Genomic DNA, 25,978 nt, shown 5'->3' with positions numbered 1-25,978 from the left:
TTTTTGTTAAATGTGAGCCTAAATCATCACAATTAAAAGAACCAAAGACTTAAACTACTTCAGTCTGTGTGCATTGAATTTATTTAATACATGAGTTTCACAATTTGAGTTGAATTACTGAAATAAATGAACTTTTCCACAACATTCTAATTTATTGAGATGCACCTGTATATATAAATACACACGCATGCACGTATATATTTAAGAAAAATATGTTATGTTTATATATTAAATATATTTATATAACATATCAGTTATATTCATATAAATATATACATGTAAATACATTTATATATTTTCAAAATATATACTGTATGTGTGTGTATTTATATATCCATAATAAATTTACACAGTATACATATTATGTAAACAAAAACTTTTATTTTGGATGCGATTAGTCCTGGGATTGACATGATCGATGAAATCGTTAGAATCGGTTGCGAGGTTTGCGCTTAACTGGTTTGGGCAAAAAATCACGCATTTGATAATGAAGACAAGAAAGTGTAGGAAGGAAATGTGATCTTGCATTTTCCCATTAAATATGGGAAATGGCTTTGCTAGGACTTACATTTATTTGCAATATTTTCGTATTTGCTTTTTAAAGTTCCAATTACATGATTTTCCCTGCAATCTCATAACTCTCTTTCACCCTCTCTCTGGAAGTCAACCTCTTCTCTTGATCTCAGCACCCTGGCATTGATTTTTCTGTGTATCTGCTCTTGCTTTATTGTTTAATGCTGTAATATTTTTTCCCCTCTCCCTCCCTTTCTCTGCTTATCTCTCCTCCTCTCTCTCTTTCTCTCGCTCTATCTTGTAACATCATAACCCCCTTCCCCTTGTTGCCACACCGTCACTATTGGTGTGAACATTACAGCACACAGAAAGGGGAAGGTCTCTCTTTCTCTCTCTCTCTCATTCATTCACTCACTCACTCACACACATGTGCACTGAACTCACAGAAGAGCATGGAGAACATCGGAGCGCTGCCTCAGAAATACAGTACGTACCTTTCAACAATGTCTCATTTTCTCTCCTCTTTTAATTGCTCTTTCAGTGAATGTTGGATCATATTCTCCTGATGTCTCTGTACTTTTTAATTAATGCATTCCTGGTTTTGCCTTTGAGTCCCTTGTGGAACTGTTGCTTCTGGCGTTTCTCTGCATGCTTGACATCGTTGCGAGAAAAATCACAAGTCTGTAAATGACTATATGAGACATATGACCTGCGGTGAAGTTTTAGAGTCTGTGTGCTATAAATGAACTCTCTCAGTGCATGATCTCATCTTCATATTGCATGTCAGTGATATCTGGATTAGTGAAAAAAGGGTGCAATATTTAATACAATTAGACAGATCTTAAAAAAAAAAAAAAGACTGGAAATGAATACTCATTTTGAAATAAAAGGAATCATTAAGATGCATGCATCAAATTGTTAATGATCATGCATTATGATTATAAATGTATTAGGAATAAAGGTGAATAAAGACTGTTAAATATGCAGTTGATATCTTAAGGATTGATTTATACCCGATCTGACCCTTGAAATGACTTTTAGCAATTTAATCTATCATAATCTCATTGATTTACTTTATTTTAAGTTCAGTTCTTGACTTTAACCGGTTTATTTAGATACTAATACATGAAGCACATTTCTTCGGTTACCTGACAGAACATTTATTTTTTTGCAGTGCACAGGACCGAAGGATATTTTCCCATTATTCCTAATAGCTGAAACGGATAAGGCAGGGAATGTAAGCTGAATGAAGTCAGGCTTGATGTTAGGAACGATGGCTGCTGTGGTATTAAGAGAATCAAAGATTTACCGTGGAACACTTATCTTTGAGCTCGGTATCAAAAACTGCTGTTGGATCAAAATGCTGTCAGATCTCTGAGACGCAGAGATTACAGAGAATTTTGATTTATGTTCTAGCAAAGAATGTTCACACAAAGGAGCAAATGCTCTTGTTGCAAAAGTGTATCAGATGTAATTACAGTGTAATGATGGTGGTTTTAATATCCACTAACAAGCCCCAATGGCCAGAGATGTTGTCTTTATGAGGAACAGGGAGAAATAGACACAATATCTGCACATCTGTCCCGTGGAGCGATGCTATATTTCAGTGCTTCAGCCATATGTGCATTTTTCCTGTTTACCTGTGTCAGTTATAATCGCATTGTGCTAATTTTATGCTAGAATTAACTCAAATGGAGCAAGAGAAATGTGTCACATAAATGAGCTCAGCCTGATGACTGTGTGCAAATGAACCCATTAATTGATAATGGAATAATTCAGCCAAAAATGAAAATGCTCACTCTCATGTTCGAAACTACAGTAGGTGTGGACAGGATGAATATATAATATATATTATTCACTTGATTAATGATCAAGTGAATAATATATATTATATATATTGCTTATCTTGCAGCTGAAAGGTTAAATACTTGATCTTATTCCATTGTTGCACTTGAAATGAAAGGGCAAATGAAAATGAACTTGGCGGAATTAAATCAAAATATCAGATGCATAACAAATCTGGCATCAGTTCAAAAACAGCTGTTGTACAGTTTCATACATTATATAACACTTGCATTAAAAAACGAAACATTTAAGGCTGTAATTCATTATAAATATGCATGGATGAGCCATGTTTAAACACCTGTGACTGCACATCAGTTCAACTGAAGTCCTTCCTTTATAATCACTGAAGTTGGCCACACATAAAGTGCCCATCTGACACAGTTTGCAGAGTCGCTGTAGCTGTTGTAAAGCAGATGCAGATATAGATTGTGTAGTGTCTGATTTGAAAGTCATATTGCTTCCTTTTTTCCGTAAAACATATATGTATATTGAATTTTTGCATAATGTCTGAGCTGCTCTTTTCTATACAATATACAAAGTAATGTCTGAGAAACAAACGGAAATTTAAGCTGTTATTCACTGAAAATCTTCCTCTCTGCTGTGTCTCTCAAATCTCATTGCCATTCATGCGCATAGAAACTTAGCACATCAAGAAGGACATTTTTTTTTTTTTTTTTGCTTAATGTGGTTAAAAACTGTACTTAATGTGGTTAAAATATTGCAACATAACCACTTCTTTGATGTAACATTCCTTCCTTTCATCTTTGTTTGTGTTCAAGATAGAAAACCATTCAGATTTGCAATGACGTGAGGATGAATAAATTATATAAATGCCTACTGTAGACTTTATTGCACAAATTTCACTTTTTGTAAAGTGGTGTAATTTTGTTTCAGCAGCTGCAGAGGCCCATGAGCTAGAGAATATGCTAATATTGTTTCCAATGAAAACTTTTCTAGTGTAGCCAAATAATTCTACATACATTTATCTTAATACAAATGGCTTGAGTGTTGACAGTAAGCTTTTGATGCTGTAGTGCTTTATTGTTATTGCACTGCCAAACATTTGCATTATTAATAATTCACAGCTGCACACGGTTTTCTGCAGTCCACTGTTAACATAATTGCTAAAAGTCTCATAAAGAAAGGATATAGTCCATATTATAATCATCATGTGTTTCTGACAAGCTGTAAATACTAAAATATGCACTACAAAGTAGCCTGATTATAGAACAACACAGTTAAATAAACCTTCAGATCATTTGTAGGCTTCCTTCTAGATTCCTTCTAGCAGCAGTGTGGATGTATTGTGCTTCTTGCGAGACGAGTACAGTGTGTTCAGGAGCTGTTTCAGCACCTGATGTGTGGACAGCTTCTCGCAGGATGAGTCTTCATCTCAGCACTTTTTACGAATTTACATGATCTTTGTAAATCGTTGCCTAAAGTGTGTTCTAAGCTCTTTTGCCATGATGCATAGAGCACAAATGCAAAGTATTAAATTATACTGTGTAACTCTTTTGTGCTACAGATATGAATGGTACTTCAAATCATGCGGCTTGCAGAGTTCTGCTATTGCTTTTCTAAGAGATCAGACTTTTTCACGTTTTTACTTTTAAATGGCTTGAAAAAAATCCCATAGACTTACATTGAAAGGAGCTGAACCAGAGACTCGACTATCATAGATACTTGTGCTCTTTTGATTTGGACCAGTAAGCAACAATCTCACAACAAAACACCCTAGCAAACCACATAGCAACCCACATATAACACCTTAGCAACTATGTAGTCCACCCACATAACCTAAATATTGTGGCAGCAAGTTTTGCTCCTGATAGCACCACTCACATTTTACGCTCACGCTGTAAAAAGTGATTATAATATTTACTGTAAAAGGTTAACAATAATTGGTTAACAATAAATTTCCCTACAATATATACATTGAAAAACTGTTGCAAATCTAATTGGAAATTTAATGCAATTTTAAAGTAAAATACTGTTACATTTTTGGAAGTAAAAAATAAGTTACCTTACAATTGACAGTGAAAAAAAAAAAAAGAAGTAAATTGCCATTCCCAGAATTCCCTATGATACTTCACATTTGATAAAATAATTTAGTTTTTCTTTAACAATTTGTTTTTATATCCATGTGTCAATGTGGACACCATACTTGGCCACACGTCATGTCCTCCATGTCCTCCTAAGATGTCCTGTTCTATGATCGAATCTATGACCTTCGAAAAGGTAGATACATAGATGTATTTATTTATCTTTTTTGTTATACGTTTATTCAGCAAGGATACATCAATTTGATCATCAGTTCTTTTTGACTTTCTATTTATCAATGAATCCTAAAAAAGTGAAAGCTGAACATTCAGATTTGCCATAAATTACATTAAAAATATTAAAATAAAAAAGCTGTTTTAAATCATAATACATTTGTGTGTTTAAATAGTCTAGTTCAGTGTTTGCTGTAAGCTGGACCTGCAGCACTCTATCAGATTTCCTCTGAAATCTTCCACCTCCCCCATCTCCACCTGTCTAGATCTGCTATAGATAATTTCAGAAATCTGCTCCAAGAGTTGTTATGTTATCAATCAATCAATAAATACATGAGAAATTATGTAAATCTATGACCTTTTCCCATTAAAAACCTTGTATGGACATTTATATCCTGATGCAATGCATCTAAAACGTCTCATTAGCATTAGATCTGTAGTATTGGATCTGCCTTCTGTCCACTTTTTTCTAATATAAAACCATTCATATAAATTCAATTGCCTCCTGGTGTATGTCAGGTATACATAATTTGCTCTTAATGTTCAAATGAGCATGTCCGATGTTTAGCATGCAGCTGTGCTTAATTACTGTCTTGCATGAGAGCACACGCACCACATTATTATTCAATGATGTTATCATTTAATAGCACATCTCTAGCTTGCAACATAGCATGCAACTTTTCTCTGTTTGTGAATTAATCACCACTTATTTAATTAGAAAAATGGCTTACATTTGCTGTTGCAGAGTGTAACCTTCTCCGCTGGTGCAGTGGTTATTAAAAAAGTTTAAAGTATCATCACATCCACCAAAAACGCAGGAGCAATTAAAACGATAAAGCTATGCGCAAGCTTCCACAAGAGTGGATCGTCTGTCATCGTTTCAATTTAGAGCTCTTTAAAACTGGATTGCTTCCTCTAAGTATTGAGAAGTACATTAAGCGTGCTGTCAGACTCTCTTTGCTCTTGAAAAAGCCTTTTAGAGAAGATGTTTCTTGAGCTCACACAGCCATGAAATATAGAAGACACTGGGATTTTACCCGAAGCCAACTGAAATAGTAAGAAAATGGTGTGTTTTAGCAGTTTCTGACAGTAGCATAATCTAATATATGCATGTTTGTGCTTGTAAAGGAGAAAGCCAGATGGGAATAATTATTTATCTCTCTCTCAGAACTGCCATAAACAGGATACAGCATGACTCGTCTTTCTTAACACAGGTGCCGGCTGATTAAACGGAGATGTTTTTGTACCTCGGGGCGTTTCCTGTGCTGGATTGATAAGATGTTTTATTCTCTGGATGAAATTGATTGTAGCAGGTTTTGACCTCAAACGACAAATGAAATAATAAGACATGAAAAGTTTTTCTCCTTGTTGTTGAAGAAACATTGCTCTCTTTCTTTATCTGTACCTGTATAAGTAAGTGATCTTATTAGTTTTTTAGGCAATCTTATGTAAAGTATAAAAAAATATATATATATGTATTTGAATACACAATGATAAAATGTTTTTATTTTATTTTATTTTAATGACAGTTACGCACATTTCCACATAAAATTCACACTAGTGTAATCTGGAAGAGTTGTAATTATTATAATACCATAATGAAAAACATCTTGCCCATACATTTTTAAAGATGTTTTTACAGTAATGAGAAAGTGGGAAAGAAATGTGCTTAATATTTAGAAACAAACAAACAAATTAATCAGTATTTCTAAGTTTAAAAAAATGCAGTTTGGAATAAAGATGATATTTTTGGAAAATAAAATTGTGAGACTCACCAATATAAAAATATTTTAAGCCTTTATTAAATATTTTAATTCATAAATATGTCTATAATTTAATTTGCCTATTTTTAAATTACATTATAAATAACTGTAGATTAATCTACCTCCCTGCCCTGCATCAATATACATATATATAATGATATATATAATGATATCATATATAATGATATACATGCTGTGTGTCATTTATTGCCCCCATCTTTTGCTTGTTTTTATTTCATTTGCTTTCGATGGATTTTCTTGTCTTTGTAAACTACTTGAGAGTCAGTCAGGGTCTTAAGGATCTTAAGGGCATGTGTGTAATATCGATATTCTCACGACTCTCCTGCATTAGAAACCACTCGAGTCAATATCTTGTTTTTATTTTAATAACTTCTACTGTATAAAGGCATCTTTGGGTTTTGTCTTTCATCTATTCAGCAGCTGTAATCAGTCTATAAATAACAGTGCTGACTATAATGCTTTCGCTCTATTCATCTTAGTTCCAGCACTCCTGCTTGGATTGCAAAGTTGTGCTAATTTGTTCCATTCATTACTCATTCACACTTTCTCACAGGCTCCTTTTGTCTAAAATAACAGAATATATTAAGTATAAAATAAAGACACCAATTAATAATTAATTCGAATTATTAATAATAATAAAAAATAAATAAAACATGAAAACACAAAATAATGTAATGTTTAAGATTGTAATAATAAATACTGTAGGAGTGCATTGAGCATTCTAATGGAGCTTCATAGCATATGAAATGTATACTACTACGTAGAGACCTTCTAAGATTTCATTTCAACGGGACAAAACTCGAGTGGAGATATGCAATAACACGTCATAAATTCTCAGAAACTCAAATATAGCCAACTCTGATCAAATCATATTGATGTTGATAGATTCCCGCTCAACATATGGTTTCAAACTATCTATATTTGGCAGTTTAAGTATATTATGTGGGTAATACTGGAGGCTGGTTAGTCAAATGGATATGTCTCTAAAATCAAAATAATATATATGCATCATCTATTTACAGTACTACACAGCTCTCTGAAATACTTGATTGTGATTGGTTAATGTGTACAGTATGTCTCTAATATCAATCTGCAGTCTATACACATTATAAAAATAAATTCTACTCAAATTAATATATTATGTTCATTTATTAATTTATTTAGTGAGCTGCCATGTAATATGCAGGCTAATGTCAGCTTACATTTCATTAATAGTTAATGAAATCTGTTTGCCCCCCGCTTTTGTTTATAACATAAAACCACAAAGCTACTCATCAGTTTTCAAACAGCACTTGACTGAACTGATGTGAGATGAGTTTATTCGGCTGTACTGATGACATTGTTCAATTAAAGCCAGCTTAGATGAGTCAGTACATTTATTCTCCATAAAGTATTTATGAAGTTAAGGTTAATAAGGTTTTAGAGAGCATCTTCATGGCCTTTGGCCTTTCTGTCGGAGCTGGTTTGCGTCTCTTTCTGCTGATGTTACCCCACACTCAGTGTACGGAAAGGTCAAGGCCTGTACTAATACAGAAAGGTCAGTGAGCTCTTTGAAGGTTAAAGCTTTGAGTTAGCATCAACAAGGATGTAACACGCGAGGGCATGCAACAGAAGTCTGAAAATGTGAAACAGTAGTACTGTAGATTGAAAAGCCAAAAGCTGGGTTTGAAATTTCCTCAGAAGTATTGAAAGAATAATTAATGGAACAGTTCACCTAAAAAAAAAGAAATTCTGTCATCATTTACTCACTTTTGGGTAGTCCCAAAACGTTCCTTTTTCCATGAGTGTGAACGTGCAGTGTGATCTATAGGGATGGGTACCGAAACCCGGTATTAAATCGGTCTCGGGGCTAAATTATGAAAGACCGGAGTATCGATAAGCTCTGACGTTATCGGTTCTGCTGTCGGTACTGGAGAAATCAAGAAAACACACATACATTTATTGTTACTATATATACACATTATTTTGCAAATTATATTTCACCAGAGTTGCCAGCTGTTTTTATGTGCAATAATATTCAAACATCTGTCTATGATACATTTTTGCTATTCGCAATTCAGAAACGAGAACGCGCTTACGCGGAGGAGTTTCAGCACGTGCAACATGAAAGCCCTGTTTAATTATGATAGAAGAGAGAACTAACTATTCAAACATCTGCTTATGCTTTAGGCCTGTGGCTGTTATATTAAGCTTAGTTTATTTATTTTTTATTTCGATTTTGGCTTCTAAGTATTATAGCCGTGTTTCTTCTAGCACAACTTCCTTCCCTTTACAGCGGTGCGCATTCGTTCCTCCCTAACCAAAACTTAACGTCAGAATAAGCTCAATCGGTGATTATTGTAAAATGCTGTCTTTACTGCTGCTACATTGCGGGACATGTTTGATAATAAAACGTTGAAAGCACAATCAGCGCGAGAGATGCTGTTCCCCAGGATGAAATGTGTGTGCGCGCCGCGCTCCAAAACGGACAAGCAGATTACACTTTGAGCTTCAGGCGCATCCAAACGATCAAATGCACACAAAATGTCAAAATGGCCAGCTACGAGAGTATTCACTTAAACACAGTTTATGTCTTAAGTGGACGAGATCAGTTGGGAGAAAATCCGATGCGTGTCAATATTTTGTCTTAAAGTGACAGACTGGTGCTTGGGCCATCAATGTTAAATAACAAAATGCAAAGAGAAAATCACCCACAGCTCTTAATCTGAATAACGTTATAGCTTTAATAAGCATTAATCTATCAATACATACAGTGAAAATTATACAGTGTTATTTCACATTTAAATTTTTTTGTTTTACGTTTGATTACTTTTAGATTTCTTTTGTAGCTATTACTTACCTGAACATTAATGTTAGTAGACCTTCATGGAAAAATGAAAGCACTGTTTATTTCATTTCATTTAATTTGTATATTTGTTGGTTTGTTTTACTTAGTTTCTTTGTTCATGTTCTTACTGTATCTTATGTATATAAAACACTAAAAATGCCTGCACACTGGTGCATTTACAAATTGATGTTTTATATTAATTTAATTAAATATTTAATTTACATTTCAGAATATAAAGCAATGTTAATCCAGCTCCTAATCTGTCTCATTCATATATATATATATATATATATATATATATATATATATATATATCACAAAAAGTACCGATAAGAGTACCGTTAAAGTACCGGATCGATAAGCAGCATCAGTAAGAGTAGTAATACCGTTAATACCTTAACGATACCCATCCCTAGTGATCTAACATGCTCAGTGGAAAATTAGGTGCTGCTTACATGTCCAGTGTTAAAGGGGCTGCATGCAGAATTCAGAGACCCTTGTTATAGCGACACCGGTGGCCATTAGGTGAACTGCATTCAGCAACTTATTGCTCGTGCTTGCACTCATGCACACGCTACGTACAAGACACTAAACATGATTTAGTCCCTGATATATTCACAGTGAAGTTCCTTTTCGTTCCTCGCTTAGAAGTAAAAAGAATTTGGAAAAACATTTGCAATATACTTTTAACAAACATCTAGACGCCGTCCACACTGCTGAGAGCGATGTTTAGATGAATATGTAAATATGTGCTGCACGTTTTCTCTCAATAACAAAATAAACACAACAAAATGGTAGCAGTGCAAAAAACAGCAGTTAAGAAAGCATCTGATCATATTGTGGGTGTGGATATGTTTGCACCAGCTTATGTCGACAGATGAGGTAATTAAAATTACACTGTTATGATAGTTTGATTATGAAGTATTTGAGACTATAGACTATGTAGATCTGGGTATGTGAGACAATAGTTTGAATGAATCCCTTTTCTTTGCATGATATACAGTATTGACATTAAAATACAGAATGGCTCTTTCAGCATTGTGCTGAACATTACAAGCATTTGTTTCATGTGTCATAGAAAGGAAGAGAGTCCTTCACCCCGAGTCCGAGTCACATAAAAATCAGCCTACAGGCTTTCATAGACATCCTAGGAAGACCCCGTTTTTTCAGTTTTGTTAGAAGATGTTCACACACCGGCAATAAAAAGGGCCCAATACATGTAAATTCTTACATACAGCTCCTTTAAATGGGCCTTATTTATTTATTTGTTTATTTATTTATTTTTTTTCAGCTTTTACCTGGGTCCGTAGGCTGAAATAATTTGTAAAGAATCTAATACTCACTCCATCATTTGAAGGTTTGACTTTTTACACATTACGTCATTCAGAGAGATTGTATCAGTGAAGCTCTCTCTTCCACTGTGCTTCCAGCTGTAGTATGTCCGCACCTGAAACTGCCTTCAGTGTTGACATCATTTCATATAATCAAAGTTATTCAGCCAGCCACAATATTTTAAAATATTTACCACAGATTGCTTCAGTTCAGCCTGAAGTCTTTTCACAGTTATGCTTATGGATGCAACAGCAAATATGAGCCTCCAAACACGCCACAATTGCTAGGATTTGTGTGACAGCTTCAGTCTGCAGCAACCACAAGGGTTCATCTCTACACTTTTCACAGTGATGCCATAGAAGAACCATTTTTGGATCCCCAATGAACCTTTTAGTGAACAGTTCTTAAAATAACTTTTTTTTCTCTTAGTGGGAAGAACTTTTTTTCCTCCACTATAAAGAACCTTTTGTGCAATGGAAAGGTTCAGAGGATGTTAAAGATTATTCATGGAACTGTAGATGCCAATAAAAAACCTTTATTTAAAATAACCTTTATTAAGAACAGATCAACGCACTGCAGAGATCTTGCAACCATAGATGGCTAACAATGCTTTTGGGAAACGCAACTGTGGTCTGTCATCATGGAATATTTCAGAAGTTCTGAAAATAGACAGTAACTTATCATGAATTCTCACTCTCAAAGAATATTGTGCTGTCAATCAATAGGGCCATGTCTAGATCCTGTACTAATATGTTCTGATATTTTCATAATCTCATTGAGTCTGAAGGTTTGACCTATTGAAAAAGCCGAACTGGAGGAAATGACCTTAGCTGTGCACAAATTTCAGGAACACCTCCGTTTTTTGATGTCCACCAGACTGCAAATAGTCAGCAGGGAAGGACTGAAAAGATTAAATTGAATGCACTTCCTGTCACAAATAATACATCTGTGAAATATTCTGGTGCTGAAAGATGTCTTTGAATCCAAGTCCTAGATTCTCTTCAAGAGAATTGCATTAGGTGCTCTCCGTGGATTAGAAGATGAATAGAATAGGCTAATGTTTGTTGGAGGTTTCTCTGCAATTTTTGGCTGTTCAAACACATGCTCTCTGCAGCGGTGCTATATTTGAGGTTGATATTTCTGCCGGTTAAAGTGAAAGCTCACGCTGTGTAATATATTAAGCCTCTGCCTGGTTTGTAGAGAGGTGAGAAAGCCACCTTTAAAGATGCCATAGCCATAGCTGCCTCTAATCCTGCACCGGAATGGATTTGAAATTGACTCCCGGTGGCAACGCTATTAAGTCCTCGAATAAGAAGTATAAGACGTTCCCCTTCCCATGATGAAGGAAATTTAGCCGAAATATGGCTTGCTTATTTGTGTCGCCTAAAGTCAGTGCCATGTATTTTGCTTACTGATGCATAACTCATTTGCAATGGATAGTCTACATTAACTGAAATTGAGGTATTCTGTCTGGTAGGATATTTAACAACAGTGCTTGCTCAGGCAGGCATCACTACAACTATTCTGCATACTTATGGAGCATTCACGCATAAAATGGGCATTTCTACTGCTAGATGCTCTAATGTTATTCGTGTTGGTGGGCTGTGTAAATATGATTACTAATGGGATGTACTGACGGTACAAGTAATCTGATTCCAAATACTAATTATTAAAAATAATTGGAAACAGAGTTCTTGCCTCTACAACACTGGAGGTGTTTGATATAAATTGCAACACTGCATAATGCACCATTCATTTGCATGAAATATGGCATACTCCTGGATATGCCCACATCATCTAAGGTTGCTGACACTCTTGTTGCAAGAAATTGCCAATGCTTATTGAAAATATCATGAAAATATAACTTTTTCGCTGTATGTTTGAGTGTTCCGACTGAGGGTAGTCTCTTTTGATTTGGGCCAGTAATGGCAACCTCCTAGCAACCAGCCTGAACACCTTAGCAACTCTAAAGCAGCATCCACAATACTCTAGAAACCGCATAGCAACATGTTAATTCAGAACATTCAGAACACCTTAGAAACCAGAGAGCAATGGCCTGGCAGCCGTTGGTTGTGATTTTTGCAAGGAAAAGCACCGCTCACATTTTCTTCATTAATGCAAAATCTAGTTTTCTTCGCTTTGCAGTTATATTAGCATAAAAACCCCATTTTGTGTTCTTTACGCCTGATCACTAGGGAGGAAATGTGAGAAAATTAACTGTATGTTTATATGTGTTCGTTTATCCCTGTAGTGTTACATCTAATTCCTACACAATGGTGATGTACGCTGTCATATTTGGTGTTTTATCTTAAAGTATGTGCCGTCTTTAGTGTGTATGTGTGTGTGTAGGATGTGCTGTGTCAACACACAGTGTTCTCTCCAAACCTCTCTCTCGGCCCCCTCTTTTCATTTGCCTGTCCTCTCTCAAGAGAGCTCTTTGAAAATTCAAGAAGAAGTATGTATTTTGGGGATCGCTGATGAATAAATTACAGTTCCAGCTGAAATTCAGGGCTCCATGAATGATTCACATTCGGCATTAAATGCTAAAAGACTGAAGGCTCAGTGGTGCAGATGTTGATATTGTACGTACACATGTTCAACTAAAGTCAAACAAACACACCCAGCATCAGTCTGTGTATTTTCTAGAGCTGCCAGCTTTGATTAGTACTTTTCCTCTAAGCACTAAACCACAGCTATTCTTATTCTTTTGCTCTGCTTCTTAGTTTTGCAGTAATAGGAAGTATTGATTTGTAGATTAAATGCTTTTTAATTCGTCAGAGCCTTGGCCTAGCAGTCACCCTCACCCAATATTCATAAGGGGCCAAACTGGGGAAGACCTTTGGTGGCACAATATTGGACGTGCACAATATTAATTATAAAGCTTCGTGAAAAGGTTAGCCAATACAGGGATTTGAACACGTCAATCCCTCCAGTATTGTGTTAACACAGGGATCCCGTCCAAATCCTACTACTGACTCCTACATGCGTTTTGTGATTACAAGAGTTCCATTAGCATATGAGTGTTCAAATATTAATATTCATGATTACATTATTAATGCATATTAACAATGCGAAACAGTGATCACGGATATATGTTTAATGCATTTATTCTTTAAATGCAGCTGTGGTGTGCTATCTATCTATCTTGCCAATTATTGTTAAAATATCTTGTTGTAACTTCATTATAAACTGTGGTGACTTGGTATTATTCATAATTTCTCATCAAAAACAAACTCACAGAAAGCTATTTACACTGTTTTGCATATTCATTGATAGTAACTATGTAGTAACTATGTAATAACAAGGATACATAGATTTAATGTGTTAATAAATAGATACTGTAGTATTTGTTCTTCAAGTGAATCTTGATCATGTACTCGATTGCAATTAATTTGTATAGCACAATGCATATTTCAAAACAGTGTTGTCCCAGAAAACCTATTACATTTCCCAAAGGACACACCAGTGCTATGACCAATCAAAGCTGGTGACCAATCAAGCTCACAATGACGTCACCATTGTCGGAGAGTTTTAACAATAGTAAGTAAATTAGATATTTACAAACCAAAAAGTGTGTTTGAAATCAGTGGTGAAGAAATTGCACACTGCAGCTTTAAAGGAGATGTTTATCCAAACTAAAATAAACTGCAAACCTAAGGCTGAAATTATCTTTTCATAAAAAATAAATAAAAATAATAATAATAAAAAATGGAGCGTGTATGTTAAGCGAAATGAGTTGAATTAATTGCAGGAAGTTTTAAACAAGAGCAAGAGGAAATTCAGTGCAGTGCTGCAATATAATGACAAGTTCACAGACACACACACACACACACACACACACACACACACACACACACACACACACACACACACACACACACACAGAGAGAGCCATTCTTTCCACATTCTCTCATCTGTCTTTGGTCAGGTCTTTAGTTATATGGGTGACGAGTAACATACACTATAGTTTCAACTAATTGCTCTCATTCAGTAAAGCGGCGTATAGCAGCACTGCAGATGAATTATACAACCCTGACAGAAATATCTTCTCTCTAGAAACCCTGTTCTCCCACCACAGCACTAATGAGACATCTTCTCGTTTCCACTGGTCATCGGTGTAGCGGTTTTGGCATAATGCAGTGGTAATGTGTTTCTGCATGTCAAGTCTTTGCGCTTGCAAATATTTAAGGGCTGCTGAATGTTTGCCTTTACATTGAGTACTCAATATTCTTGAATATTCTTCAAATTTCCACTTTAAGTTCACTTCAGTCAACATCTCTTGCACTAAAAAGTGCTGTTCTAGTTACAGTATTCAGGACCATTTTACAACCTCTCTCTAACCCTTACAACATGTAACCAGACGCAATGTGATAAGATTCCAGCAACAAGCAATGTTTCCGCCTGCACCAGATGCAACACACGACAAAAATCTGCACCAACAACTAAATGGATAAGTGCATGTTCAAATTATTAAAACTTAAAGCAATTCAACATTGAAAAATATACTTACATACTCCTTGACTGATACAACATTTGTCATGGAATATACTTTGTTTACAAGGGTTTACAGTTTGAATATTCTTCTTTGCTTCGAAGATCTGAGGTAAATTATTCATAGTTCCATACATGATGGTCGTTTAAGTCACACAAAATGATACTCAAACTCAAATAAAACCAATCTCATATTATGCCAAGCACAATTATCTGAGCTGTCATCCGCAACATCGCAGAAACTGAAAGTGTTGCAGCTAGTTAGCATAAAAACATAGAAACGATGCCTTGTTATGATTGGCTAATTACTTTGCATGTGAAATGAATACCAATTCTCACAGTTTGTGGGTTTGCTGTTGGGTCCATCAGTTGTCTACATCAGGGGTAGCCAACCCTGCTCCCGAAAAGCCACTGTCCTGCATAGTTTACACTCTTAAAAATAAAGGTTCCAAAAGGGTGTTTTTGCAGTGATGCCATAGATGAACCATTTTTGGTTCCCAAAAGAACCTCGTTGAAGAACATTTTCAAAATCTAAAGAACCTTTTCTGCATTTGAAAGGTCCCATGGATGTTGAAGGTTCTTCATAGAACCATTGATGGCAATAAAGAACCTTTATTTTTAAGAGTGTAGCTTCAACCCTAATCAAACACACCTGAAACAACTATTCATTAAAACAGGCTGGTGTGCTGAAGCAGGTTTGGAGCTGAAGTTGGCAGGAAGGGACTGTAGCTCTTGAGGAGCAGGGTCACTCTGGTCTACAGCTTCTTTGCCATACAGATGTCAGATCCGCCAGTTGTCACTAAATTGTTAAGATAAGACTGAAATCATCAGGGATCTTGTTAAAAGTAAACTTCAGCCACTTATTTCTAAAGTAGGGATCCTTCAGAGGGATTTATGGAGCTGAATGTGTCCTGTTCTCCATGAATCCTTTTGTGTCCCTTAATCTTGGAGAACAACAAATAGTTTCTTCAACTTTGTTCTTCTAGTTCAACAAGATGGTAGAACACAGTTTAAGAGTTATTACATTATACTGGCATAATTGCATAATTGGATCATTGTTTTGTTTTTTTCATGCAGTGTGGCCTAATTCAGACAGGTCCAACATAGAACCCATGGACAATCCCATGTCAGGCCCATATGATACCTCTATGGCCCCACTGTCAAATGCTGGCTGTTAAAACCTGTGCATCATGATGCCGTTGGGTAAAGCTTGCCAATCAGAGCTTTCAATTTTCTAGCCATTTTGTCTGTGAAAAATGCATCTGATAATCAGTGAACAACTGTCAGTCATTTGTAACACGTTTTCACATACAGAATTGCTTTCATCATACGCAAAAGGCTTTTTGCCCTCCTTGAAACCCTGTCTTCATAAACACGACATGAAAAAGGAGAACTGACAGTTATTTGAAGGAACCTTCTCATGCTCTGGCGATTTGCACAGGGTTATTAGATATCAGATGTATGTTCCTCTCTCAGCAGGCAGAGGTCTGTAGGGATGTTTCACAGTCCATTAGTGTTACTGGACAGTGGAGTATGTCCGATCTGACAGCTCATCACCTCATATTAAAGCAGCTATTGAGATGGCCATTTCTGAGATGTCAGCTAATGAGCTGCATCTCTGTTCTCATTCAGTCCGTATGTTCTCGTCCCCAGAGGATGCTGGTGTTCACAAACCTCCACACAGGTCCAGTTTTAATGGCATTCTTGCTTCTCTCTTTTTTTTTCTCACTCTGCCCACCTACATTTTTAACTTTCTCCATATGTCTTGCGGATAAACAATCATTCCCCTAAATAAGGCTCAGAATTGCACTGACCATGTAATTTTCTGTATTGGCCCCTCTCTCTGGAGAATAGAAGTGGCCCATGGTGAGTAGACAGAAAGAAAACAACAAAAGCAAAGGAAGCAGACAGATAAAGAAATCTCTTCTCTACCTTCATGTCTGCCTCTCTCTTTCTCAAATCACCATCAGTTCTCCTGTAATGAGTTGACTGTTGACACAAGATCTGTTTCAAACCCTACTGAGCTGCCTTGCTGTGTAATAGTGATAGATAGGTATATCTTCTTAAATTGGCCATTTCGAGATTATTGCATGGTTCAATAACTATGCCTGCTTGGTCAATTAGCTGAAAATTTAACTCTCTCTTGTGTCAGTTCCAAAACCTACTTCAGCCTAGTCAGAGGATAATGAAAACTTTGAGAACAAAACACCCTCAAACTAAAATAAGATTTGGTAGGGTACTGCATAAACCTTAAAAATCGGAATTATGGAATAGATATTTCGTTGAAGTCTAAAATGCAGTCTAGGTAGGTTTGTTTTTGTTAGTTTCTAACCTGCTGCCTATAAACTGCAATCCTCAGTAATGTTCATTTTAGATGAATGCAGGAAATAAAAGTGAATGTGCAGCCCCAAAGCCTTCCCAGAAATCACATTTACAGTAAGTCAGCTTTATTGCAATGTCATACAGTATATGCCTAAAGTGTTTAAAATGTAATTGAGCCCTAACTAATGAGCTTTAAATGGTTGCATTCATATTGCAGTGCTACTAAAGTAATAGAGATGCTGTTTAGACATCAACATGGGTCGTGTTCCCATCAAAATCTTCTCAGTAAACAACCTCATTCAGCTCTGTGCATCAGACTTTAAAGGAATAGCTCACCCAGAAGTCATAATCCTGTCATTATTTACTCACTTTCATGTCATTCCAAACCTGTATGACTTTGTTTCTTTAAAAGGAGATGTTTTGAAGAATTTTCAGCCTGCTCTTTTCTAAACAGCGATATCATACACTCTTGAAAATAAAAGATATAAAAGGGTGTTTTTGCAGTGATGCCATAGAAGAATCATTTTTGGTTCCCTCTCAATCTAAAGAAACTTTTTCCACCATATAGAACCTTTTCTGCATTTGAAAGGTTCAATGGATGTTCAAGGTTCTTCATGGAACCATCGATGCCAATATAGAACCTTTATTTTTTAAGAGTGTATAGTGATCAAAAATTATAATGTACAATGTTTTGAAGCTATACAAATGATATATAAGTTTTGCATCAGCGTTTATTGGAGACAGAACTTTATTTGGTACATCTGTTCAAATGCTCGTTAACACATATCTAATCAGCCAATCACAAAGCAGCATCTCAATTCATTTAGGCAAGTAGTCATGGTCAAGATGATCTGCTGAAGTTCAAACTGTGCATCAGAATAGGGAAGAAAGGTGATTTACGTGACTTTGAACGTGGCATGTTTGTTGGTGCCATACGGGCTGGTCTGAGTTTATCAGAAACTGCTGATCTACTGGGATTTTCACACACAACCATCTCTAGGATTTACAGAGAATGGTCCAAAAAAAGAGAAAATATCCAGTGAGCTGTTGGAGAAAATGCCCAGTTAATGCCAGAGGTCCGAGGAGAATGGCCAGGCTGGTTCGAGCTGATAGCAACAGTAACTCAAATAACCATTCGTTACAACCAAGGTATGCAGAAGAGCATCGATGAACGTGTCAAACCTTAAAGCAGATGGGCTACAGCAGCAGAAGAACACACAGGGTGCCACTTCTGTCACCTAAGAACAGGAAACCGAGGCTACAATTCGCACAGGCTCACCAAAACTGGAAAATAGAAGATTGGAATAAGATTGCCTGGTCTGATGAGTCTCGATTTCTGCTGCGACAATTGGATGGTAGGGTCAGAATTTGGCGTAAACAACATGAAAGCATGGATCCATCCTGCCTTGTCTCAACGGTTCAGGCTGCTGATGGTGGTGTAATTGTGTGGAGGATATTTTCTTGGTACACTTTGGCCTCTTAATTCCAATCGAGCATCATTTAAGTGAGGCAAATTACTATATTCAGATTGCCTTCACAGTCACTGGATCTCAATCCAATAGAGCACCTTTGTAATGTAGTGGAACCGGAGATTTGCATCATAGATGTGCAGCCGACAAATCTGCAGCCACTGCATGATGCTGTCATGTCAATACGGACCAACATCTCTGACGAATTTTTCCAGCACCTTGTTGATTTTATGCCACCAAGAAATAAGGAGGTTCTAAAAGCAAAATGGGGTTCCAAATAGGTACCAGCAAAGTGTACTTAATAAAGCGGCCAATAGCTGTGTTTCCATTACAGATTTGTGCAAAACTTTACCGATATTTTATAAAAGTTGATAAAAAAGAAGTTTAGCAAAATAAGGGCATGTCCATTAAACGATGTTATGTGATTAAAACATAATTTTTTCCTCTCGCAATGGCGACGGATTTTGGTAGGGTTATGTATTTCGCAGCCACTGCACTAGCCATTGTATTTAATCGAAAGAGGCGTAGGCGTATATCTTTACAGAAGCAGCGCGGACAGCAGATAGTTTTGCGAAATATTCCTTTTTCGAATTGCCTGAAAACCCACCTTTTTGTGATATATGGGCATTTTTGAGAAATTCACACATTTCAATTAGACGTATTTTCAATTTCGAGAAGGGTAATGGAAGTGCAGCTAGTGAGTGTATATTCTACTTTGTTAGTGTTGTAATGAATACATTTTCTGCTATTTCTACAGTTTTTTCAATGTAACTGTTTGGTGTGCCTCTATTCAAACACTTTACTGTGATTTTTCCATGCCAGTGTATTATTGTGCTATGATAACTTGTCCCTAAATGACACATAAAAACAAAATAAACTGGTTGTTTAATAAAATGTTTGTTTGAACATGTCAGTCAAACAGGCTTTTCCTGGTTAGTGGGTGTTTCTTGGCCACAATAAACAGCAGTCAGTACGCAAGTCAAAAGTCTAGATGCACAAGACTGAATCCATTAATAACCCACTATTCACATATATAGCACTGAATAAATCACTACTCAAGCTAGTGTATATCAAAGAGTCTGTTGTGATCATGTGACTTCAAAAGCTCTCAGCTGCAGTTAGAAGTCTTCTTACATAATATCAATGTCTGGGGCTTTATTTTTGTTTTTTTAATAAGCATATTGAGGCATAGAAACCTTACTTATTTTCTTTGAGGGATAGGGTTTGGGTTATGTTCTATTATAAATTATTTGAAAACAATATTGTATGTCCCCATTTAGCTACATAAAAATGTGTTGTTGACTGAATGAATAATATTCTTTGATTTTGTGCCAGTAGTGGATCTTTATCACAGTCCTGTTCTGCTGAACATCAGCATGTCTCATCACGTCCCATGCTTCACTGATTATCTTTTCTGAATTAGCAACTTGAATGATTTTTCTCAGCTTAATATACTTTTAAATTTACATTTAGACTTGAACTGAAGAATATGGAAGAAGCTGAGAGTGTATATTTGCCTCTGTACTCTAACCATAGATCTCAAAAATGAATACTTAAATGCCTTGTGGTGATTTTACTGCATAATATCAATGTTCCCAGTTCAAAATAAGCCAATGTTCCCAGAACACTATTGAAAAAGAAATCAAATTGTTGTCTTGCAGGAATTCTTGTAGTGTTACTTTGATCCAGTTCAGAATCATACTTATTGAACACGGATAATACAGACCAAGCTCAGAACTGAAGGGATGTAATTAAGAAGCAGCTAGCGAGCCTCTATCCTATAACCTACAGCATTCATTTATCTAGAGACACATCTGCAACAGCCTGTGTTTGGTGGCTGGGGAGGTAAATACACTCTCGAAGGTTCAAATCAATACATTGTGTGGACGCTGCATGTGGCATGTGACGCTGAATTAAGAATACATTAATACATTTTAGGCAATTACTGCTATTTTATAAAACCAATTGGCCCCTTGTAGCTGTACAGTGATTTTACATTTGAAGGGTTTCAGGCACTCAGCTTCATTTTCTGCCCAAGAAGACCCTTAAATCATACTTTGGCTTATTGCTTTATAAAATACTATTCCTTTGGGCTGTAATTTTATTGCAATTTTTCCATACAACTAAAGGTTTCTTGGTTTCTTGGTCTCATGGTCTGGTCACTGACAGGAAACCTTGCCATTTGAAACATGTGCACATACAGTACAATCCATGCACTACACAGACTGCATGTTTTTTGGTGTAAAACGAAACACAGTACTTCAGATCATCCACTGCCATCTTAATGGGCTGCGGGCAAACAAGGATCCTTCTCCCTGGAGAAATGCTGCTTTAAAATAGACTCTAGCGTGAGGATTTGCTCGAGATACAACCTGCTTGTCATGCTGAGGAAAGACAATGTGTTAAAAAAGAGCTGATAATGAGGTGTTGATGTATTCCACACAGCAGAGACCTTTAACACCAATAAAATTAGCCCTTTTAATACAATTTAATACAGCTTGCGAATAGGATTTGGTAATTTTTGTTTAGTTTTTTTTTTGTATTGTGTTAATTATTAATACAATTATTCATCTATTCAATTGCTTGTGCAATAAAAAGAAACTTGAACCTGTTAAAAATTTCACTTTTACAAATGGTGAACAGCTATTTGCATAATAGTATACTGGACAGATGAGGAACCAATATGTAGATATCCAACTTAAAGATGATAAAACTGTTCTGAGTTGAATGTGAAATCTGTCATCTGAGTTTGGTTATAGCATATGTTTAAGAAAAAAACAACAACTTTTTTATAGCACATGATTAAGAAAAAAAAAAAAAATTATTCTAAAATAAGCAGTTTTATCAGGCTCCTATGTGTAGGTTCAGTAATTTCACTTTAATGGCAATGAATAGGTTCTTTTCTAATTTGCCTTTAAAGTAAAATAACTGAACATAAACACAGGAGCCTGAGAAAAATGCTAATAAGAAAATTTCAAATGGCAAATTTATTTATTTATTCTTCAAAGCAACAGTACATTTATTTTTGAAGTATTACTCACTATACAGTCATATCATTTGCATATGTTTAATTGTATTATTCACATTTTGTGATTGCCCAGATGCTTTTCTGCAATGTTTACAGTATATTGAGTAGAAAGTTCTGGCTGCCAACTTAATTAATGCAAATGTACATCTTGGCAAAGCAGCGTTTTTTGGCTTTGTTATGCCTGAACACCCATGAGACTCACTCTTATGTAATGTTCGGCCTCTGTGCACATATGCTAACATATTTACAATAACATATGGAGTACATAAAATATAATATAAAATATAAATGTGCAGAAAGTCACCTGGATAAACAAATATGTATCTCATAAACAAAACTGAATGCATAACATGCTTTATAAAATGTGATTAAAGACATTAAATCATCAAATGCATGACACAACTACTGTAAATGAAATTCCTTACAGAAACGTCACTGCTGATAAGGGCATTAGAGGCAGGGTGAAATAACATTAACTTTCAGCTGCTTCATAAATATATATGTATATATATATATATATATATAATTATTTTTTTTTTATTGCTTACTTTCAGTGTTTGTTGAATATAATAAGGCTGCAATGACTCTGTATGATTGCTGGACATTTTCTGTGCTGTTTTATTATTCCGGCGGCATGTAAATGCTCATACACACAGCGTGATGCTGAATAATGGCTGAACAGAACACAGCTGGGTTCCTTAAACATCCTGTGTGTTATGTTTAGAAGTGCATTACACTATAGAAGAATAGGAATAGGAGGGCTAATTTCATTTAATTTAATTTCAGATATTCAGTATATTCGCATTGCATTCTTATTATGCATGTACATATATGTATTGGATAAAATATTAACATTTTTCCAAAGGTTGAAATCACATTAGTTAGATTTATTTTATTAAATTAATATTAAGTCAAAAATATAAATTTTGTCTTACTTTTAAAAATTACACTTTGTTAGATAAATGTGCAGAAAACTACGTATCATAAACTTTTAAAAAAATATTTAAAGAAAATAAAAAATTAATCTTTTAGTTGAAAAACTCCTGTAAAATATGTGTTAGTGCCTTACTAAGCAACAGTCCTAATTAATAAAGCTGAACTTGACTAGAGCATATTTACAAATGTCTGGTGTATATTTTTCTTAATATAAATACACAATTATTCTTTTTTTTTTTTTTTGCAGTCTAAACGGTGCATAACATAATTTACCTTATTATTCATATCAAATTCTCATTATTTATTTATTTAGTTAGTTAGTTAGTTAGTTAGTGGATTTGTGATTCGCTCCTGAGGGTTTTATATGGACTCCTGCAGCTTTCTTGTCTGCTCCAACATATCACACTATGTTGCTATAATAATATCCATCTATTACATGTTCTTTTCTTTTTCAAAATTAAATTACAAAATTAAATTACCAAGTTTGTGTAAATGTTTCATAATTTGCATAGTTTAGATTCAAAAATAACAAAATGAATAAATAAATTGAGTTCACAAACATAATCACTACCATCTTTGTCAGAACAAGTATTTACAGTATATTCAAAATAAATTGATATCCTGCAGTAAATTCCCCATCAAAGTCGCATAGAGTGGTAAAAATTGTGATTAAGGATTAAATTGAAGTCATACTGGGATTTGATGTTTGAGATTAAGATATTTTAGCAAATGTGTGAATCAATCTACATAATTTTCTCATTCGCGTGTGTCCTTAGACACGATGACTGCAAGCTCTTTTCATACTGAATTCAGTGAGCTGAAAACCTATTGCCTTGAAATGTATGTGCCTTTCAATAGTCACTGCTGGCCTTTCAGTTCACGAACAGTCTGGATCATGCTGTTTTAACTGAATTTTGCATCCTCCACATCTTTCATTCCGGGAAAACAATTCATAAATACCTTGCTTTTAATTCAATTTTAAATGTTGTTTTGGTCAATAAATGAGAAGATGTAGAAATGTGTAATACTGCATTGTCTCTAAAGGTGCTATACTTTTTAAAGACGATAATTACATTTATTGATTTTGCAGACACTTCCAAAGCAGTTACAGCCAAGGTATATTTTATCATGTGAGTTCCAGGAAAATCAAATCAATGACCTTGGCATGGCTAGCAATGCACTACCAGAGCAGCTACAGTTAGTATCGTACATTACCTATAATCAAGTTTAAAAAAAGCTGACAAAATGTTAATTAAATGTCATCCTTTAAACGAACACAACAAATAAGAATATTATTTAGGGTTGTACCGGGCAAAATTACCACAAGAGCGCAATTCCAAAACAGCGTCGATGGGCGTGGAAATTTCTGCGGGTGATTTACTAACAATGCACAAATTACAGAACACGGAGGGAGCATCCCATTTACATATCGACCAATGCAATGTACCAAGCACGGCTCAAATTAGCGTAGTCACAAATAAAGAATAAAGAAATAAAGAAGCCACACAACATTGAAAAGAACCGGAGGCCAAAAAATGAAGGGTTGCAAGAAGTTTTGATAGAGCTGGTATTGCATGACTCCTAGTTGAGGGTTCCAAGTCCTCTTTTATTTCCTGAAGCAAATTAAAAATTGCATAGCTTGGCAAATTATATGTTCGGATAATATATTCTTACTAGCATTCAAAATAAATTAATACGTGTGGAAAAAATCCTCTCCCTTCTACCACAGGCTCTCTGTTCTCTGCGGTGCCCCCTAGTAACAACAACTGCAGCCAATTCAAGTGCAAAATAGTACTTTTTCTGGGTGTTAAATAATGGCACAAATGGCAGTAATTTGACGAGCGCAAACGTTATTAAATTGCGTTGCGTGATTCATTTGAATACTCTCCTCCCATAAATTTTGCATCTGAATGGGAAACTCCTACAAATGCATATTCAATAAGGTCAGGCACAAAAATAACTGTGTCCATGCCTTTTCAGCGCTAATTCGTCACTGCGCGTCTTTAGTAAAACCTAACAGTACTATTTTAACGCCAAAAGACGGTTTGTGCTGGCGCAAGTTGTTAGTAAAACTGGCCCTTAGAATCAAGATGGGTCCTTCTATAAATGAATGAATGCCATTTATTTATTTATTTATTTGTTTGTTTACTTACAGCTAGGTTGTGACTACCATTTTGTTCTAGGCTCTGTCAATTCAAGCTACAACTCTGGTCAAATAACTGACTTTCCTTAAAGGGACTGCGATAGAGCCACTGTCAAGTTATTGGCATACCTCACCAAATTAGTTCAACAAGGCAAACAAACACTTAAATGTCTTTGTAATCCATAATATTGATTATATGAATTAGAGAACTAATGAGCATGAAACAGCGGCTCAGCAGAACACAATCAATCTGATGAGCCGTGGCGTTGAGCTCTGCCTTATCTGCTGAACGTAACAGCATCACATCACTTTGAGACTCGCTGCAGCCGCGGGCTGATCTGCTCGCTAGGGATGTGTGCAAACCCTATTACCCTGACATACTCACTGTGTGTGGCACCATCCTAAATTAGCCTGCTCTCTCTGAGAGCGAGCAATTACAGTAAACGCCCAAAGGACTCGTGCTAGAGGAAGGCCACAGGGACCTAATTCAAACCTGAAGCACTATTGCTCTCTTCACCTAGCCAGTCTTTGCATTTGCACTTGTCATCACTGTATATACTGTGGCATTACTCATAAACGACTGGAAATATTTAAAGACCATTGGGTTCACTCACCCTCAAGTCAACAAAGCCCCCAATCTATTTACAGGATGTAAGGACAGAGCTTTATTTTATACATCAGAAATTGATTGGATCAAGTGGGTGTTACATTGAGAATGGAGCCATGTGATGAACTGAAAAATAAGACATCAGCCAAAAAACAAAGTAGCTCCAGCAGTGGAGAAAGTTACAGTTAAGTAAAATTTGTATTAAAGGCTACAAAGATGTGCCTTGTTTCTTGGAAAAATGTGCATCAATAAATCATTCATAATGAGATTGGGAACGTGTATTAGGATTCAAATTTCATGTTGCCTTTAATAGTTAAAGACGTAGATTCTTGGGGCACTTAGACTAACGCTCCCGCTTATTTTATTGCCTCCTTCCTTGTTTCCTCTGAGAAAGCAGGCCACAGATTA

The 25,978-nt window shown here is 35.7% G+C and overlaps 1 protein-coding gene across 5 annotated transcripts in view; it reads left to right on the top strand.

The window, feature by feature from the left end:
- Positions 1–25,978, top strand: part of plch2a (phospholipase C, eta 2a) — a 142,967-nt gene that overhangs the window by 36,877 nt on the left and 80,112 nt on the right. Inside the window, exon 1 of one of the 5 annotated variants that reach the window (XM_058784814.1) lies at positions 951–999. The exons of the other annotated variants lie outside the window; for them this stretch is intronic. Within the exon in view, the coding sequence (XP_058640797.1) occupies positions 966–999 (34 nt within the window). The 5' untranslated portion in view covers positions 951–965. Of the gene's footprint in view, positions 1–950; positions 1,000–25,978 lie in introns of those variants that run through there. 5 annotated transcript variants of the gene reach the window in all.

This window comes from Onychostoma macrolepis, chromosome 08, assembly GCF_012432095.1.
Source record: "Onychostoma macrolepis isolate SWU-2019 chromosome 08, ASM1243209v1, whole genome shotgun sequence".
NCBI classification, from domain to species: Eukaryota; Metazoa; Chordata; class Actinopteri; order Cypriniformes; family Cyprinidae; genus Onychostoma; species Onychostoma macrolepis.
Note: the sequence above shows the minus strand (reverse complement) of the source record. Positions and strands in the feature narration are given on the sequence as shown.